The 21,019-nt window shown below is 42.7% G+C and overlaps 1 protein-coding gene across 5 annotated transcripts in view; it reads left to right on the forward strand.

Moving 5' to 3' along the window:
* The window catches only part of TNK2 (tyrosine kinase non receptor 2), a 297,927-nt gene that overhangs the window by 221,856 nt on the left and 55,052 nt on the right, over nucleotides 1–21,019 (forward strand). For all 5 annotated transcript variants that reach the window (XM_075861814.1, XM_075861815.1, XM_075861811.1 and 2 more), the window contains 3 exons: nucleotides 1,530–1,707; nucleotides 13,712–13,782; nucleotides 20,625–20,831. In XM_075861814.1, coding sequence (XP_075717929.1) covers nucleotides 1,545–1,707; nucleotides 13,712–13,782; nucleotides 20,625–20,831 — 441 coding nt within the window. In that variant the 5' untranslated portion in view covers nucleotides 1,530–1,544. The remainder of the gene's footprint in view (nucleotides 1–1,529; nucleotides 1,708–13,711; nucleotides 13,783–20,624; nucleotides 20,832–21,019) is intronic.

The raw sequence follows: 21,019 nt of genomic DNA on the forward strand, positions 1-21,019 counted from the left end.
GATAGTATAGTAGTTGACAGATTTTATGCCCCTAATCTCCTTCAGCTAAACAGCTTCTCTGTAGAACCCTTTGCATCCCACAGGTTTTCACACGCCAAGTAAGATCTCTCACTCTCTAGAATTAGAATGAATAAAAATCCGCTATAACAGCATGTAAGGTTTAGACGGGAAACACACATTCAGGTTTTAAAGCACTCTTTTGAGCCAACCACGGGAGTGGATTCAAAAGAGAAGCAACATTTCCTTTATACTTGTCCTTCTTTTCAGATCCACTCCTGGCTTTAGCTAATAAAAAACCTGCTACAAAAACTGCATGTGTGATTCCAGCCTAAGGGTCAGTTCACACGTTGTGTAAATACTGCAAATTTTCCGCAACAGAATTTTGGATGATGATGTCTGAGGGCTGGCCTTCTGGGATGACGTTACACCCCACGTGACCGCCGCTGCAGCAAATAGTTTCTTCCCAGGAGACCAACCTGCTAGCAGGCCAGCAAAATGCTGCAGTTTTCTGCAGCTGACATTCGGGCGAAAAACTGCACCACGGTTTGGTGCAGTTTTTCGCCTGGAATTCTCTGCGGCCACCAGGGCAGATATGCAGTGTCACTTTACTAAGCATATCCGCTCCATGTGAACTCAGCCTTAGGGCTTATTCAGACGAGCGTATAATACGTCCGTGCAACTCGCGTGATTTTCACGCGCAATGGGGCCGTTCAGACAGTCCGTGATTTTCACGCAGCGTGTGTCCTCTGCGTAAAACTCAAGACATGCACAATATTTGTGCGTTTTTCGCGCATCACACACCCATTGAAGTCAATGGGCGTGTGAAAATCACGCACAGCACATGGAAGCACTTCCGTGGGACGCGCGTGATTTTCGCAACAGCAGTAAAAACTATGAATGAAAACAGAAAAGCACCACGTGCTTTTCTGTTTACAAATATACAGAGTGTCATAATGATGGCGGCTGCGCGAAAATCACGCAGCCACGCATCATACGCTGCTGACACACAGAGCTGTTATGGACCTTTTGCGCGCGCAAAATGCCACGTTTTTTGCGTGTGCAAAACTCAGACGCTCGTGTGAATCCGGCCTTACAGTGCCTGGAGAGAGAAAAAGGGTATGTTCACACGGACTATTTTAGGCAGTTTTTCGGCCCATAAACGGCCGAAAAATTGGAACCAGAACGCCTTCAAACATCTGCCAATTGATTTCAATTGGAAAAACTGCGTTCTGTTCCGACAGGCCGCTTTTTTACGTGGCCGTTTTGAGAAACGGCCGTGAAAAAGAAGTGCAGGTCACTTCTTGGAACCTTTTTGGAGCCGTTTTTCATAGACTCGGCCGTAAAAAACGCCGCAAAAATCGCGAGTGGCTTAAAAAACGTCTGAAAATCAGGAGCTGTTTTCCCTTCAGACGTTTTTGAGTTTACGTGTGAACATAGCCTCAGGGATCCGTCCTTGAGGAGTGTCTAATCGTTGTGTATCACATATTTGACATGCGTCTCATTCGGTTTTCCTCTCCTTTCTTCCACAGAGGTTGGGCAGTAGCATGCAGGCAGATGAGGGCTCAGAATGGCTTCTGGAGCTCTTGAGCGAGGTGCAGCTACAGCAGTATTTCCTATGTATACGTGATGATCTCAACATCACACGTCTTTCCCACTTTGATTACGTCAAGAATGAAGATCTGGAAAAGATCGGCATGGGCCGGCCTGGTGAGTTGACCTATGTTTGGTGGTTGTCTGCACATACAATAAATTAGCTATGAGAAAGCATTTTATTTTTTTATGTTCTTGGCTGGTCTAAGCTGCAGTCTTTTACATTAAACAAATTACACTAATGTGCTGCAATTATTAGAACAGACAATTTATCAATAGATTTTTATCAACAATTGTGCCCCTGGCCTCCGCTCTTTGAACCTTGCAGCAGTATGTAAATAATACAGCCATAGTAATGGATCATTCACGGGGATGTCAGGTAACCAAGGGACTCTGACACGATCATGTGACCGCAGTGTTTAAGGGTTCCATTGGATGAGGCACTAAAGTGACTGTCAGGTAAAGCAGCAACATGGTATAGATGTGCATGGTGCTGGGAGAACAGATACCTGGAGCACAATTATTCTAAAAGTATACTGGTAAGTTGGAGTACATTTATAGTTTGTGCTTAGCTTAAAAAAGTTTTAAAATCCTAGACAACTTCCCTAAAGTTGTCCAATCAAATGGTTCACATTTTTATGAATGGACTATTTCTCACTTCTTGAAGCTGTAGCCCCCTTTGGCACTGTTTACATTGTGGTTGTCACCACACTGCACTCTAAAGGCCCTTTTACATTGTCAATTATCGGATAAACGAGCGTCCACATAACGCTCGTTCCTGATAATTGCCCTGTGTGGCAACGATCAGCCGATGGTCATATCATTTTAAATACTGAAACTATTATCATTTTCGGCAGCACGTCTCCGTGTGTAAACAGGGAGACGCGCTGCCGACATGATAATAATGTATGGGGACGAGCGATCAGAGTAACGAGTGCTCGTCCACACACTACCGGCTTGTGAAAGGAGCAGACGAGCGCCAATCAACGAGCTGACTCGTTGATCAGCGCTAGTTTACACGGCCCAGGTCGGGTTTTCTCACAACGTTTTTCGCTTGTGGCCATTGAAGCCAATTCAAGGACCACGGGGGAAAAACGCTCAGAAAGGAGCGGCGCAGGATTTTTCTGCCTCCCGTTGATTTAAAACCCCAGCAAGAAAGGACATGCCACTTTTTTTTCCCACGAGCGGACAAAAGCTGCCCAGGGAAAAAACAACTCTACCTCCCATTGAAATCATTCCGCGTCAAAATCGGCGGCAAAAAAACCTGTGTGAACAGAGTGTATTCACAAAACCGAAAACCGCATTGAAAAACACGTGCGTTATTACCGTGATTTGCAGCGATTTTGCAAATTCGGCTTGAATGTAATCTGTGTTCAACAGCACGTAAAAATAAACGTATATGCTTACCCGTAGCCATGTCGACGCCTTCCTCTGACATCCTGCAGCCGGGCCTCCTGGGACAACGTTTCATACCATGTGACCACTGCAGCCTGTGATTGGCTGCAGAAATCACATGGGATGAAAGGTCATCCCTGGAGGCCGGGCTGGACGTAGAAGCAAAGAGATCTGGGTAATTAGAATCTTTTTTCTTTTCAGAGTAGCGTTTTTTTGCAGCGGAATCACGCTTTTCCGCCGCAAAAATCGCAACGTTTGCTATTTGTTGCAGGTTTTACCTGAATTCAATGGGGAAAATCCGCAACAGAAAACCCGCGATTCCGCAGCATAAATTGACATGCTGCGGATAAAAAAAAGGCACCGCAGGTCGTTATGAACGGTTTTTTTTTGGGCTATTTTTTTAAGCAGTGTGTGCATGAGATTTGTTCAGATCTCATCCACTTTGCTGCTACTGTAATACGCTGGAGATTTTCCGCAATGAAATCCGTAGGGAAAAATCCATAGTATTTACGCTAAGTGTGGACGCAGCGTATTTCATTCTGTTCCAAGTGGTATCTGTGTGCTTTCCGTGTGGCATCAGTATTACTGTTTTTTGGGGGTTCTTTTTCTCATAATTTCTTTAGCAACTGGTGCGTTCAAAACACAGACAGCACACAAACGTGTTTTTCACGCACCCATTTACTTCAATGGGCAACGTGTTCCGCAAATACGGACCAAAATAGGACATGCACTGAATAAGACCTTAGGGTATGTTCCTTTAGGAACGCATGTTTTTCAATGGGGCAGTTCACACGGCCGTTGTTTCAACGGACCGTGTGAAGGGTCCGTTGAAAAATAGAACCTGTCCTATTTTGTTCCGTTTTAACGGATCCCTCCATAGGCTCAAGTCTATGGGAATCCGTGAAAAGGGGACCCTCACGGGGGAAACCTCGGATGTAAAGAACGTCACGTTTTTCATGTCCGAGTGTACCCACGCTCGTGTGAATCTAGCCTAATGCGAAGTTGTCATGTTTTTTTCAAGTAGTTATTTATTCCAATTCAAAAATAAATTTACCGCTCCTGGTATTAATTTGATTAAACTGTTTTCATATTCAGATTTGGCTTGGTATTTAGAAAAAAATAAATCGTTACTTAATCCAACTGCTTTGTGGTATGGAAACCAGTGATTTATATTTTTGGTGAACTGTATAGACCAAACTTATGTGTAATTCAAAACAGTTGCATGTAAAAGAAGCCATGTGTTCACACTTCCTTAGGCCGGATTCACACGAGCGGGTGCGTTTTGCGCAAGCAAAAGGTACATAACAGCTCCGTCTGTAAGCAGCGTATGATGCGTGGCTGAGTGATTTTCGCGCAGCCGCCATCATTATGACACTCTGTTTGTAAACAGAAAAGCACGTAGTGCTTTTCTGTTTTCATTCATAGTTTTTACTGCTGTTGCGCGAATCATGCGCGTCACACGGAAGTGCGTCCGTGTGCTGCGCGTAATTTTCATGCACCCAATGACTTCAATGGGTGCGTGATGCGCGAGAAACGCACAAATATAGGACATGTCGTGAGTTTTACGCAGCGGACTCACGCTCCGTAAAAATCACTGACTGAACGGCCCCATTGACTAACATAGGTCCGTGCGAGGCGAGTGAAAATCACGCGCGTTTCACGGACGTATATCACGTTCGTCTGAATAAGCCCTAAGGCTAAGACTACCCCTAGACTTTATGTAGCGCTATTAATTGATTTTTAACTATCGAGTGACATCTGCAGTACAAGACTGCATGAAACTCAATGTATTACTTTGGACTGCAGCTGGAAGTGAATAGCAACAAATCAATCAGCCCTACAAAAAGGCTCACTGTAGCTTAGGCCCTATGCACACGACTGTAGATTTTGTCTTTAATTACGGACCCATTAATTTCTATGGCTGAAGGACACCTTCCCGTATATTTACAGGAAGGTGTCTATGCCGTAGAAGTTTCCATAAAAAATAGGACATGTCCTGTTTTTTATTTTACGGACCGTGCTCCCATACTTTATAATAGGAGCATGGTCCGCAATGATGACTGTCCCCGGTCGGCCGTTCCCGTAATCATGGACCGTGATTACGGGCACAGTCTTGTGCATGGGGCCTTATAGTTGCTAGTACACATGTAGGCTTTGTTCAGGTTTTTAGGGAGAGGAAGTATAAAGGACAGATGCTACTTCTCTTATTTCAATCCACTCCTAGTTTTGGCTTAAAAAACTCCACAAAAAAACATGATAAGGCCCTGTTCACACAGAGTTGTTTTTTTACGCAGGAACAGCGTCAGAAAATGGGCCAAAAAACGAAAATGCCTCCCATTGATTTCAATGGGAGGCGGAGGCGTTTTTTCCGCGAGCGGGAAAAAGAAGCGACATGCCCTATCTTCGGGCGTTTACGTCTCTAACCTTCCATTGACATCAATGGGAGGCAGGGAAAGCGTATTTCGCTGCGTTTTTTGCCTGCGGCAATCAATGACCGCGGGCGAAAAAGCCTGCGAAGATCGCGCCAAAAGGCCGGTATTTTGGGGCAGAATTTTCTGCCTGCAAAAAAAAACTCTGTGTGAACAGGGCCTAAAACCTGCACGTGTCATTTAGATGCTGTTTTTTAATCCACAGCCACAAGTGGATTAAAAGAAGAGCAGAAGTAGAATCTTTCCTATATACTTCCCTTTATGATCCACACCCGCCATTGGCTGCAAAAACAGCATTAAGGGTAGGAACACACTAGGCGTAAACACTGCGGATGCAACTGATTCATTGTGGGAAAATCTGCAGCATATTACAGTAGCAGCAGTGTAAGTGAGATTTCAACAAATCTCGTCCCCACACAGCGGAAAAAATTCACCAAAAAAAAACGTACATAAATTGACCTGCCTTGAGGTTTCTTCAGCCGCAGCATGTCAATTAATGTTGCGGAATCGCAGCTCTTGTCAGTTTTCGCCATTGAATTCAATGGGGTGCTTAAACCCGCAACAAAGTAGTGTGTGTCTCAACATTTGCAGCGGAATCACAGCGATTCCACCATAAGAATCGCAAGTAAGAAAAAAATAAAGTTTTACTTACCCAGAGTACCCTGCTTCTTCTCCAGTCCATCCTCCTGGGATGATGTTTCATCTCATGTGACCGCTGCAGCCAATCACAGGCTGCAATAGTCACATGGCCTTCAACGTCATCCCAGCAGGCCGGACTACGCGCAGAGAAGAGGGAGTGCGTAATTTGGTGCAGTTTTTCGGACGGCACTCCCTGCGGTGTTCAGGTCGGATACGCTGCGTAGCTTGATGCAGCGTATCCGCCCTGACCACTTTGTGTGTGTTCCTACCCTAAAATATTGCATCAAAACCGCACTGGTGAAATCACCCTTAGCCTTAAAGGGGGCTGTCTCACCATGAAGTCCCAATTTTTCAATTAAAAACCAGTCTAGCAATGAGCTGGTTGCCCCATCACGGCTGTCTATACCTTTCCCCAGCGGTGGCTGCTCCAGGGGAAATGTAGTTATTACATGCCTGTGTAATACATGGATGGGGCAGGTCTGCCAGAAAGAGTCTAGCTCATTGTTAGCACGCTCCACTCCACCGCGCTTAGAGGGTAATTCCTCTGCAATAGAAACCAACTGTACTAATGGTTTAGTTCTCTTTGCAAACAAAGTGTGGCTTGAAGTAGAAATGCAAATTCCTTTAATCCAGAATTAGTAGTGGATCTATCAGGATTATCTTTCTTGTCTTTATCAGGATTATCAGATATTCTCTTTTATTAGACTGTCCATTAAATGTATATAAATGTACTCAGGGTAGAGAACCTCGAGGAAGACAGCCCAACATAAAATACTAATACAAAATATACCACTAAAACCTTGGGGGAAATGTAGAAAAAGTGGAGACATTCCCCATAGCAACAAATCACATTTATTTTAAAAAAAAATTATACCTAGAATCCTTTTCTTTGCACCAGTTTTGATAAATCTCCTTATTTAAATTTTGTTTTTAAAGTTACATAGTTACATAGTTTGTACGGTTGAAAAAAGACACATGTCCATCAAGTTCAACCAAGGGATGGGAAAGGGGAAGTAAAAAATTTCTACACATAGCAGTTAATATTTTTTTGTTCTAGGAAATGATCTAAGCCTTTTTTAAAGCCATCTACTGTCCCTGCTGTGACCAGCTCCTGCGGTAGACTATTCCATAGATTCACAGTTCTCACAGTAAAGAAGGCTTGTCGGCTCTGCAGGTTGCACCTTTTTTTCTCCAGACGGAGGGAGTGCCCCCTTGTTTTTTGAGGGGGTTTTACATGGAACAGGATTTCACCATATTTTTTGTATGCGCCATTCATATATTTATATAAGTTAATCATGTCCCCCCTTAGTCGTCTTTTCTCAAGGCTAAATAGGTTTAGTTCTTTTAATCTTTCCTCATAACTTAGATTCTCCATGCCCATTATTAGCTTCGTTGCTCTTCTTTGTATTTTTTCCAACTCCAGGGTATCCTTTCTATGAACTGGAGCCCAGAACTGGACTGCATATTCTAGATGAGGCCTCACTAATGCTTTGTAAAGTGGTAATATTACCTCCCTGTCCCGCGAGTCCATGCCTCTTTTTATACACGACAATATTTTGCTGGCCTTTGAAGCAGCTGATTGACACTGCATGCTGAAATTTAGTTTATGATTTACAAGTACACCCAGATCCTTCTCAACAATTGACTCCCCCAGTGTAGCTCCCCCTAGGACATATGATGCTTGCAGGTTTTTCGTACCCAGATGCATAACTTTACATTTATCTACATTAAACTTCATTTGCCAAGTGGACGCCCAAACACTTAGTTTGTTTAAATCTGCCTGCAATTCACAAACATCTTCCATAGTCTGAACTATATTGCATAGCTTGGTGTCATCTGCAAAAATAGAAATAGTGCTATTAATCCCATCCTCTATATCATTAATAAATAAGTTGAATAATAGTGGTCCCAGCACTGAACCCTGGGGTACACCACTTATAACTGGGGACCATTCAGAGTAGGAATCATTGACCACAACTCTCTGGATACGGTCCTTGAGCCAATTCTCAATCCAATTACAAACTATACTTTCTAAACCTATATTCCTTAATTTACCCATTAGATGTCTATGAGGGACAGTGTCAAATGCCTTTGCAAAGTCCAAAAACACTATATCCACAGCGGCCCCTCTGTCTAGGCTTCTGCTTACCTCTTCATAAAAACAAATCAGGTTGGTTTGACAGCTTCTGTCCTTTGTAAAACCATGCTGGCTGTCACTTATAATACTATTTATTGTCACATAATTCTGTATATAGTCCCTCAATAGCCACTCAAACATTTTCCCCACAATTGATGTTAAGCTTACTGGTCTATAATTACCCGGCGAAGACCTAGAGCCCTTTTTGAAAATAGGCACCACATTTGCCCTGCGCCAGTCCCTTGGCACTATACCACTCATGAGAGACTTTCTAAATATTATGAAGAGGGGGACAGAAATAACTGAACTAAGCTCTTTAAGAACTCTAGGGTGTAACCCATCTGGTCCCGGGGCCTTGTGTACATTTATTTTATTTAATTTAGCTTGGACCATATCTACATTCATCCAATTCAGTATATCAACTGATATATTAACAGCACCGGCAGCGGCTACATCAGCTGCTCCTTCTTCTGTTGTATATACAGAGCGGAAGAACCCATTTAGTAACTCTGCCTTCTCTTGATCCCCTGTGACCAACTCCCCATTACCACTATCTAAGGGTCCTACATGTTCAGACCTGGGCTTTTTTGCATTTATATGCTTGAAGAATTTTTTAGGATTTGTTTTACTATCCTTGGCCACCTGCCTTTCATTTTGTATTTTTGCTGATTTTATTACATTTTTACAGATTTTATTAAGCTCTTTATATTTTACAAAGGCTGCAGATGTACCCTCAGATTTGTATTTTTTAAATGCCCTTTTTTTGTCATGTATTGCCCCTTTCACAGAAGGTGTAAGCCATGTGGGGTTTAATTTTAGTCGTTTATACTTGTTACCTGTAGGAATACATTTTGCACTATAATTACCCAAAGTAGATTTGAAAATCTCCCATTTATCATTTGTCCCATTATTTGACATTAGTTCTTCCCAGTCTATATCCTGAATTGCCGCCCTCATCCTGGGGAAATTGGCTTTCTTAAAATTAAATGTTTTTGCCCTCCCAGCCTGCGTTTGTTTTTTACAGTATAGGTAAAATATAACTATATTATGATCACTGTTACCAAGGTTTTCACGAACATTGACATTCCCAACAAGCTCTGCATTATTAGAAATGACCAGATCCAACAGAGCTTCACCTCTAGTCGGGTCTTCCACAAACTGGCACATAAAATTTTCCTGCAACAGGTTGAGGAAATGTCTCCCCTTTGCAGTTGAAGCCGAACCATGACACCAATTAATATCCCGATAATTAAAATCTCCCATTATCACAACAGTACCCGCCTGTGCAGCCCGCTCCAGAATTGATTCTCTCTGCTCAGTCTTCTGGTTCTGAAATTCAATATTATAATTCAGTTCTGTGCTGGTCTATCAGAATTTATTGATTATCCAATTCCAGATTAACCCCTTCACGACTGGCATACGGCTATATACGTTCCAACTGCCGATGCCCTGTGCAATTGCCACGTGTATAAACTTTGACAGCCTTGAACAGGGTTTAATGATTGCAGTGCTGCTTCGGAGTGAGCAGCTCTGCACTCTTATGTCTCTCGGGGCTTTAAGAGCCCTGGACTACACCCCCCACTGTAGATAGCGCCACACACAACCCCCACTATATAGCGCAAAACTCCCTGCAGATAGCGCTACCTAAGCTCCCTCTAGGAGCAGAATCCCCGGATAGCTCTCTGGCCGGGGATTCCCCTCCTAGAGGGAGCCCCCGACGTCTCGACATCCCCGCTGCAAATAGTGCCCCCCCCTGAAGATAGCGCCACCTAAACTCCCACTAGGAGCGGAATCCCCGGTGTCAGATTGGTCTGTGCCGGGGATTCCGCTTCTAGAGAGAGCCCCTGACGTCACTGTCCACCGTCATGGGCTCTCTCTGGGAGCGGAATCCCTGGCCGACACTCTGACCGGGGATTCTGCTACTGGAGAAGCCCCTGGCGTCACTATCCTTATATGGACAGTGACATCTGCGTCTCTCTCTAGGAGTGGAATCCCCGGTGTCAGATCTCTCTGTTCCTGGGATTCCGCTACTGGAGAAGTCCCTAAAGTCACTGTACATATATGGACAGAGACATCGGGTTCCCTCTAGGAGCGGAATCCCTGACCAGATGGATTTCGATCCTGCACGGAGCTACAGAGGTGCTATTTACATGAAGGGGTTGCCGATTACGGGGGGTGCTGATATATACAGGGGGAGTGGTACTATCTACAGGGAAAGTGGCGCTATCTGCAGGGGGTGGTGGTATCTACAGAGGGGATGTTGCTATCTACAGAGGGGATGTTGCTATCTACAGGGGATGTTGCTATGTACAGGGGGATGTTGCTATCTACAGGAGGGGGCGCTATCTACAGGGGGATGGTGCAATCTGAAGGGGGAGGTGCTATCTTCAGGGGGTGGCGCTATCTACAGGGGGTATGGTGCTGTCTACAGGGTGTGCTATATACAGGGGGTGTGTCACTCTACATGGTCACTGTGGCATTATATGGGCACTACCTACAGGGGACACTGGCGCAATCTACATGGGCACTGTGTGGCACCATGTGGGCACTGTCCACAGTGGGCAATGTGGCACTATCTACCAGAGGCGTATTTTCTCCAGCACCCGGGGCAAAGATTCAGTTTCTCCACCCCCCCCCAACCTCTTTCCCGACATCACCTTCCGCCTCACCATGTTTTTTTCTCTACCAACCAATGAGATATCATTATTTTTCCACATTTTTTTTATTGTAAATCGACCATAAAGCCATTTGTAGATTTTACAAGCAATATAGTTCTATATACAACACTAGAGCCAAGCTCATTCATTACATATATGCAACACCAGAACCAATCTCATTACATATATGCAACACCAGAACCAAGCTCACTACATATATACAGCACCAGAACAAAGCTCAGTACATATATACAACATCAGAACCAAGCTCAGTACATATATACAGCACCAGAAACAAACTCACTACATATATACAGCACCAGAACCAAGCTCATTACATATATACAGCACCAGAACAAAGCTCAGTACATATATACAGCACCAGAACTAAGCTCAGTACATAAATACAGCCCCAGAACCAAGCTCAGTACATTAATACAGCCCCAGAACCAAGCACAGTACATATATACAGCACCAGAACAAAGCTCATTACATATATACAACACCAGAACAAAGCACATTACATATATACAACACCAGAACCAAACTCACTAGATATATACATCCGTACCAAGCTCAGTACATATATACAACACCAGAACAAAGCTCATTACATATATACAGCACTAGAACAAAGCTCAGTACATATATACAGCACCAGAACAAAGCTCAGTACATAAATACAATACCAGCAGAAATACAGCTCAATTTACTGCAACCCCTGCTCTATTGGTTTGCACTAAACTGTATACAGCTCCCAGCATGGCCCAAACAATGGTAAGGATATGCTGGGAGATGGTATTTCACACAAAAAATAATCATACCACCCATCATCTCGCTGCAGATCATACAGTGACTACAGTGCTGATTAGAGGCAGAATAAACATTTACATTAAGTGACTCACTGGTGATGTCAGATTCTAGTTGTTCTTTTTCTCTTTTTTTCTCTTTTTTTCTCTTTTCTCCATCCGGTCTAGACCTCTATGACGACTTCTCTCGGCCACAGCCCATTTCTGCAGTTTGCAACTCAGATGTCTTCAGCTTCTCACTTTTCAAACTTTTCTGCACCTATCAACAAAGATAAAGTTATCATGGTGCCAGACACTGTGCCCCTAAATATAATAGCAACATGCACTGTGTCCCACACAGACACCGTGCCCCCTGTATATAGTGCCCCCCATAGATCCCCCTGTAGATAGTGCCCTATAAAGATCTCTCTGTAGATAGTGACCTCCATAGAGCCCCTGTAGATGGTGCCCCACATAGAGCCCCATGTAGATAGTGTCCCACATATATCCCCCCGTATATAGTGCCCCACATATAGCCCCCTCTGAAAATAGTGCCCCATATGTAGCCCCCTCTAAAAATAGTGCCCCATATGTAGCCCCTCCTGTAGATGGTGCCCCAGATATAGCCCCTCTGTATAGTGCCTCACATATAGCTCCCCCTATAGTGCTCCACATATAGCCCCCCTGTAGATAGAGCCGGCCCCTGTAGATAATGTCACTCACATTTTTATTAGGATAACAAAAAAAAACTTTACATACTGAACTTAATCCCGTTCCCGCGCCGTCCGGTGGCAATGCAGACCTGCTCTCTTCTGAGCAGGTCTGTTGGGGTTGAACGACGCAAGCGTCGTTGAAAGGCGCTAATTGACAGGGCAAGTCATTCTGCCCTGCCAATCAGCGCCTTTCATAGACGCAAGCGGCGTAATGACGTCATCGCGCCGCTTGAGTCTATGAAAGTCGCTGATTGGCAGGGCACTATCACTTTCCCTGTCAATCAGCGCCTCTCAACGATGCAAGCAGTGCAAAGAAGTAATCGCGCCGCTTGAGTCGGTAAAAGGAGCTGAATGACCGGGCATGGAATTGACGGTGCAGCCCTGACGCCCCCCCCCTTACCCTCTTAGTTGCACCCGGGGCTCATGCCCCGCCTGCACCCCACCCCTAGCTACGCCCCTGCTATCTACAGTGGTATTGCTTCACTATCTACATGGGCACTGTGGTGTTTTCAGGTGGCTGCGACCAAAAAATTCATCCATTTTTTTTAACGTCCATGAAAATTAGATACCAAATGTCGGTGAAAAACGGTCAGACGGCCGGGAAATGGAGTCAAATTTTTAGACACATTGATGCAAAGCAGCCATGAAAAACTGACAGTTGATCCGTTGTTAACTGCCCTTTTTTCACATCGTGTGAATATAGCCTTATAGACCTCTTATCCGCTCACAGCGATCCAGGGTGACGATAGATAGATAGATAGATAGATAGATAGATAGATAGATAGATAGATAGATAGATAGATAGATAGATAGATAGATAATTAGAGATAGATAGATAGATAGATAGATAGATAGATAGATAGATAGATAGATAGATAGATAGATAGATAAAAAAAATACAAAAAAAGTATTTTATCACATTATTAGTGGTTTGTCTTCTCATAATAAAAATTAAAAACATGGAATTAAACTAATCTAGAAGGTGAAAGCCTCCATAAGTCTTGCAAAAAAACAAAGTAAAAATATTTGTGATATTCAAAGCGGTTGCAGAGATATTATAGTTTAAAGAAGTTCATATCAGAAATGGAAATTTGACCTGGACACAGGGGTATAAATGACCCTTCGTCATGAAAGGGTTAAAGACTTTCCTGTAATTACATTTTCTGTCAAGAGATTTGCATAACCAGCAGTGTTGTTTAAACTTGAGATTCACTGTTCGAAAGCACAATCTATGTTGTACTTTTCTGTGTTAGCTTATACAGGTATTTTCCTAGTAAATTTAACTTCTCTGTCTCTATTAATAAAATCAATCATATAGTATACAGGCATGTTTCATAGTCATGCTTTACCTGTTTTCTCATAGGCCAGAGGCGACTTTGGGAGGCAGTAAAGAGAAGGAAAGCAATGTGTAAACGTAAGTCCTGGATGAGTAAGGTAAGCAAATATTGACCACATAATAATTCCCTTGCTGTGAAAAATCTTTCTAAGGCCTCTTTCACACTGCGTTTTATAGCCTATATTTGACGTATACGCCAGGAAAATCTCCCAGAGTATGCGATAAATGTGGCTGAGATGGATGCGTAACAGTGGCATCTTCAACCATAGGCATTAATTGCATATGGTTGCTGTACACATCATGAACTCTCATGACCCTGTTCATGATATATGAAAATCATAGCCTACTTTATTCCATTCTTAAAAAAAAAGTATACTGATGTATACCAGCCCAACGGAGACCAAAATGACACTCTTTTGGCCTCCATTGGGCTAATGGGCGCGTTTAACGTGTACGTCAGGAGCTAAACATAGGGCATGAATGCAGTGTGAAAGTGGCCCTACATTGTCTGCTGAAAAATGTGTTATGGTTTATATCTTGGAAATATCTGCCTGTACAGTAAGGTGGAGAAAGCTCAAATTGGTCATAACTGTATAAATATGATATTTTAGAATTAATCTAAAAGAATAATAATCGTACTTTATATAAAACAGTCCACAGTCTAGCAGCACTGGTGATAGTGGGTGGGTGCGCGCCTCGGAACTTCACTGTCGTCCCTAATAGATAAAAATTCAAAGTAAGCGGCACTCCCAAGTAGGTGGAAAAAAAAAAAGGAGAGCTTCTATTAGCCCTGGTGGGACGTTTTGGCTCTAGTGTGTGGAGCCGAAATGTCGCACCAGGGCTAATAAAAACTCCTTTTTTCACCTACTTGGGAGTGCTGCCTACTTTGTGAATTTTTTTCATACATTATATAGATAGAATTTTTGTTATGGAAAAGTGAGGACAAGGTGCACAGATGCCTTGTACAGCCCCGCAACGTTCAGTTTTGTGCCCTGTCTGGAATATCGGTCTGCTGGAACGGGGCCACTTCCTTTTTTAAAAATCTAAATTTGGAAAAAGAACTTGTCCTAGAAATATGTCCTCATCTATCAACCATGTTATCGGAGTATGTGCACCACAGTTTTTTAGAAGTACTTGTTTTCACGAGATTGAGTAGACTGGATGACCAGTAAGTAATTATAGTGTGGTTGGATGCAAAGAATAAAAAATGCTTCCAATGAAATAGTAAGGGAAGCAAACAACCCCCATTGACATTATTTTAGCATCCTTCTCTAGCCAATTTTTCTGTGAAAATTAAATGGATTAAAGATGGATAGGTACTGCTCGTGCCATTTTTCTGTATTTCTTAATGGCAAGAAAAATAATGTTTTGCCTGATTGGAGCTGATGAAGATGAACCCAAGTCAGGATAAAACAAAAGCCAGACATTTTCTTGTTTGCCTCTATCTTTCTCTGGCATCTGCCTTAAAGGGTGCCTCCAGTCACATTGCTATGGAATTCTCCAAAAATCTGAATTTTTTTCCCCCCTATGCATTGCAATGAATTTTTATTCAAAAAGTGTTAAACCTGATATCTCATGGGTCTGTAGTTTGACTTTACAGACCTGCCGTTTAGGCCTTATGCACATGACTGTGCAGTATTTACGGTCAGTTAATACTGCACGAGCGGGCCACAGAGTGTCACCCGCATTTTTAGACCGTGCTTACAGTAATAAGTATAAGATATAAGAGTCCGTAAATGCAAAAAATAGGACATGTAAGGAGGGATGACAGAGCTTCTTTCTTTAGTGGTGCCATGTAAACCAGCATTCTACTACTTCACATTGAGCAATAATTCCTAAAAAAACATCTAATCCACCTTTGTTTAAAGAGAACCATCATCACTGTCACCAGCATTTCACCTATTGAACTCTACTCACCCCTCGCTGGCCGCTGCTGTCAAAGTTCATTGCCATTATCCCCTCTCCTAAACTCCTCCTCCGACCGTAAATAACGGTCTGAAAACATTTTTGCCTTTTATGGTAATAATCTGGCAGTCTTGTTCGTTCTTATGCCCGCCCACCGCCGAAAACTGACCTGCCCTGAATGCTGAAATCTCATCTGAGATAGCGCGCATACGCCTGTCATGTATGGCATGAAACCCTTCCCTGCTTCGTCCAGGCCTCAAATTTAGTTACTGCGCATGCATTGCTATAGTGTCCCGTTGTTCGCATGCACCAGAACAGGACATTGATGCGCAAGCTTAGGATTTTGTGTATGCTGGGGGGCCGTGAGGAGCTGTCAATCAAAAGTAAGGAGGCGGGGTTAACTCGTAAAAGCTTGAGTAATGAAGATATGACTTTTTTCTAATGAAGATATGACTCTTTTATGGTCATTTGTATATGGCACGGGAACACTAAAAAAGTGAATAGTAAGGCCTCATGCACACGACCGTAGTGTTTTTCTGGTCCGCAAATTCCAGGACCGTGTTCCGTGAAATGTCATCCGCAGTTCATCCGTATGTAATCCGCAGTTCATCCGTATGTAATCCGCAAAATGCGGATGAAAAAAAAAAAGCCTAGGTAAAACAGGATGACGACAGAACTCATTCCCGGTCGTCGCCTAGCAACATTTCCGCAAATCCGCAAACTGCGGATGACACACGGAGGTGTATCCGCAATTTCCACGGGCCCATTGACTTCTATTGGCATGTCCGCATCGAATTTGCGGCCCGTAATAAGACATGTCCTGAGTATCTGCGGCACGGATTTGCGGACATGTGGAGACCCGTGAAAATACGGATAGTGTGTATGGGCCCATAGAAATGAATGGGTCCGCAATTCTCCCGTGGATTTGCGGGGGAATTGCGGACGCAAAAACACGGTCGTGTGCATGGGGCCTTAAGGTACAGAGCCGACTAAGAAGACAATTATAGGTTACATAAAAATGATTTTTCACCCACTACCACCAGGTATTGCTGATTTAATTGGTGAAATGCTGGTGACAGGTTCCCTTTAACCCCATTGCAGACTGAAATGAAAGGGGCCAGCAGCCATTTTCAACTATTTTCACAGACTGGCATTGCAGTGTGTGTGACTTGCATTTCATTATTCATATAGCGTTACTATACGTTTACCTCTCTTCCATCAGAGGAAGAGAGGATCGATACAGTAAACGGAAAGCAACGGTTCCGTTAGAATTACCATTGATTTCAATGGTAATTCTTTTGTTTCAGTTGCTTTCCATTTGTCTCCATTCCCTAGGTTTCCATTTTTTTGAACGGAAACAAAAGTGCAGTCTGCAGAACTTTTGTTTCCATTCAAAAAACGGAAACCTAGCGAACGGAGACAAACGGAAAGCAACTGATACAAAAGAATTACCATTGAAATCAATGGTAATTCTAACGGAACCGTTGCTTTCCGTTTAATGTATCGATCCTCTCTTCCTCTGATGGAAGAGAGGTAAACGTATATTAACGCTAGTGTGAACTTAGCCTAAGGGTATGTTCACACGGCCTATTTACGGACGTAAATCGGGCGTTTTTGCCCCGAATTACGCCCGAAAATAGCGCCTCAATAGCGCTGACAAACATCTGCCCATTGAAAGCAATGGGCAGACGTTTGTCTGTTCACACGAGGCGTATATTTACGCGTTGCTGTCAAATGACGGCGCGTAAATAGACGCCCGCGTAGAAGAAGTGACCTGTCACTTCTTTGGCCGTAAATGGAGCCGCTATTCATTGACTCCAATGAATAGCAGCGCTAATTACGGCCGTAATTGACGCGGCGTTCAAGCGCCTGCACATGCCGGTACGGCTGAAAATACGGGGATGTTTTCATGCTGAAACATCCCCGTAATTTCAGCCGTTACGGACCCCCGCCGTGTGAACATACCCTAAGTTGCATGCTAACAACTAAAGGCAAATTTGTGTTTTGTAGATATTTACTCTTTATTAGCATGTCACCCCCTGTGTCTAAATACCTGCAAACTATGGTATAGTTGAGTCACATTTATATGATAACTTTCTGCATAAAGAACTTGAGATTTTCTGCATATACAACATGACATATTGACCAATATTTTATGAAGGAATGCTAAATTCAGTTATTTCCTTCCAGCTCCTTCTTTACGTTACGTTTACAAGTATACTCTGCTTTTCTACAATTAGCCTTTGATATGTAGACAAAACATGAGGGAAACATATTGGGGGAAGATTTATTAATAGTGTCTTAAAGTTAGACAGCATAAAACTAGACTAGACCGGAAGAAACTGTGCCTAATTTATCCAAGTGGTACATAATGTATGATAAATTTGGCACGTTAGACACTTTTCTCTTCCGTACACCACCTCATGGCTGGCTTACCTTGCATAAATATTTTACACCAAGAAGATGGCATACACAGTTAACAAATATGGCGCATTTAATGACTTCTCTTAGCCACGCCCCGTTCTTGACACTTGTGAATGAATTCTCATGCATTTTGCTCAGTAAATATGCCCCATTGTTCTCTTAAAAATATAAAATGAAGAAATTAATGAGTTAATATTGTTCTCTGACACTTTACTTCACTCTTCTGTCCTCTGTCTACAGTGTTAGAATTTTTGGGTCTGGGGTTACTCTGAAAATAGAACCCACCCACTCAGTATCGCATGTCCCTATATGCTCAGTGTTGGGCCGTAACTGGTGACACACACTGTACAAGTGTCAGCAGATGTCCTAGGATTTCCTTTCTCAAGTCAAAGAGGGGAGGATGGATTGATCCAGCTGCAGGGCTATCTGGCGGCGGAAACTGTTAATCCCAGATGAATAATTTGCTGCACTTTTCTAGGAAACACATCACACTATCAGCATTACCTTTCTGCAATTATTCAATACTCATATCTCATGGGTACCCCTAACTCATATCTGTCCTATGCAACCTGCAACCCCATTTCATTTTGTGACATTAATGCAGCTATCTGGATGAGATTACAAACTGTATAAATGTCTATTCCTATATCAGTCCAATACTCTGCTTATTTTTTGCTTTTCAAATCAAATCTCAGTAAAATTAAAATTACATAGAAAAATACATATACAATGCATTCGGAAAGTCTTCAGATCCTTTAAATTTTTCTCACATTTTGTTATTTTGAGGCCTTGTGCTAAAATAAAAAATAAACTTCTTCCCCATCATTCTGCACTCAATACCCCATAATGACAAAGTGAAAACAGAATGTTAGTAATCTTTGCTAATTTCTTGAATAATAAAAACTAAAATATTGTATTGACATAAGTCTTCAGACCCTTTACTCAGTACTTAGTTGAAGCACCTTTGGCAGCGATAAGAGCCTCCAGTTTTCTTGGGTATGATGCCACAAGGTGTGCACACCTGGATTTGGGGATATTCTGCCATTCTTCTCTGCAGATCCTCTCAAGCTCTGTCAGGTTGGATGGGGATCATCGGTGGACAGCCATTTTCAGGTCTCTCCAGAGATGTTCGATTGGGTTAAAGTCAGGGCTCTCCTGTGTTGTCTTGGCTGTGTGCTTAGGGTCATAGTCTTGTTGGAAGGTGAACCTTCGACCCAGTCTGATGTCCGGAGAACTCTGGATCAGGTTTTCTTTAAGAATATCTCTGTACTTTGCTCCATTCGTCTTTCCCTCAACCCTGATCAGTCTCCCTGTCCCAGCCGCTGAAAAACAACCCCACAGCATGATGCTGCCACCACCATGCTCCACTGTAGGGATGGTATTGGGTAGGTAAAGAGCAGTGCCTGGTTCCCTCCAGACATAACGCTTAGAATTGAGACGAAAAAGTTCAATCTTGGTTTCATCAGACCACAGAATCTTGTTTCTTACAGTCTGAGAGTCGTTTTAGATGCTTCTTTGCATACTCTAGGCAGTCTTATGTGTATTTTACTGAGGAGAGGCTTCTTTATTGCCACTCTGTCATAAAGCCCAGATTGGTGGAGTGCTGCACTGATGGTTGACCTTCTGGAGTTTTGCCAGCTGCAAACAGGATCTTTGGATCTCAGCCAGAGTGACCAGTGGGTTCTTGGTCACCTCTCTTACCAATGCCCTTCTCCTCAGATTGCTTAGTTTGGTGGGGCGGCCAGCTCTAGGAAGAGTCCTGGTTGCTCCAAACCTCTTCCATTTAAGACTTATGGAGGCCACTGTGCTCCTGGGAACTTTCAGTGCAGCAGAACATTTTTTTGTACCCTTCTCCAGATCTGTGCCTCCACACAATCCTGTCTCTGAGCTCTACAGGCAGTTCTTTCCTGCTCGTGGCTCGGTTTTTGCTCTGATATTCATTGTCAGCTGTGAGACCTTATATAGACGTGGGGTGTCTTTCCAGATCATGTCCAATCAAATGAATTTACCACAGGTGGACTCCAATCAAGGTGTAGACACATTTCATAGATGATCTAGAGAAATGGGAGACCCCCAGAGATACATTTCAAGTATCATAGCAAGGGGTGTTAATACTTATGTTCATGCAAAATTTGAGGTTTTCATTTTTTATAAATATGCAAAACTTTCTAAAATTTTGTATTCGCTTTGTCATTATAGGGTATTGAGTGCAGAATGATGGGTAAAAATGTGAATTTATTTTTATTTTAGCACAAGGCCTCAGCATAACAAAATGTGAAAAAAGTGAAAGGGTCTGAAGACATTTTCCGAATGCACTATGTGTATGTGTGTATATATATATATATATATATATAATCATATGGGTGTATAAAGTATCCATCTTTTTGTCGCTAAATCATTTAAAATGCGGCCTTCTTCAATATATTTTTATGTGTGAACCTGAGTCGGACCAAACTACAGAACATAAGGTCCTCCTTTCCTATGTTGATTATGTAATAAACATGTAGAAATATTATAATATCAAGCATTGTTTTTGAAGCTCCAAGATATTTTGTAGCAGTTTACACTGAATATACAGACTCATTAGATAATCATGTGTTCTTTTTTCCAGGTTTTCAGTGGAAAGCGTCCAGATTCAGAATTTTCTCCTCTACCACAGAGTACGTTTCGTAAACCTCCCAGCCCACCACCTCCTGAAGGTCAGCAGGCCCTGACCTGTCTCATCAGTGAGAAGGACATTTCTCTATTTGAGAAACTCGGAGATGGTTCATTTGGTGTGGTTAGAAGAGGGGAGTGGAACACCCCTAATGGCAAACTGGTAGGTACATTTATTTCCAAAATATAAAAAAGTTATATCTATCTTTTTTCTGGCGTTAAAGGCTTTGTAAAGACTTTTTTTTTTTTACTAAAACAGTGTATTTTAGTGTTTAGTGCAACTTCATAATTTGTTTTTATTAAAAAAATTATTTTACTTTTTCAGATGCAATTTCTATGTATCCTGAATAC

This window comes from Rhinoderma darwinii, chromosome 4, assembly GCF_050947455.1.
Source record: "Rhinoderma darwinii isolate aRhiDar2 chromosome 4, aRhiDar2.hap1, whole genome shotgun sequence".
NCBI lineage: Eukaryota > Metazoa > Chordata > Amphibia > Anura > Rhinodermatidae > Rhinoderma > Rhinoderma darwinii.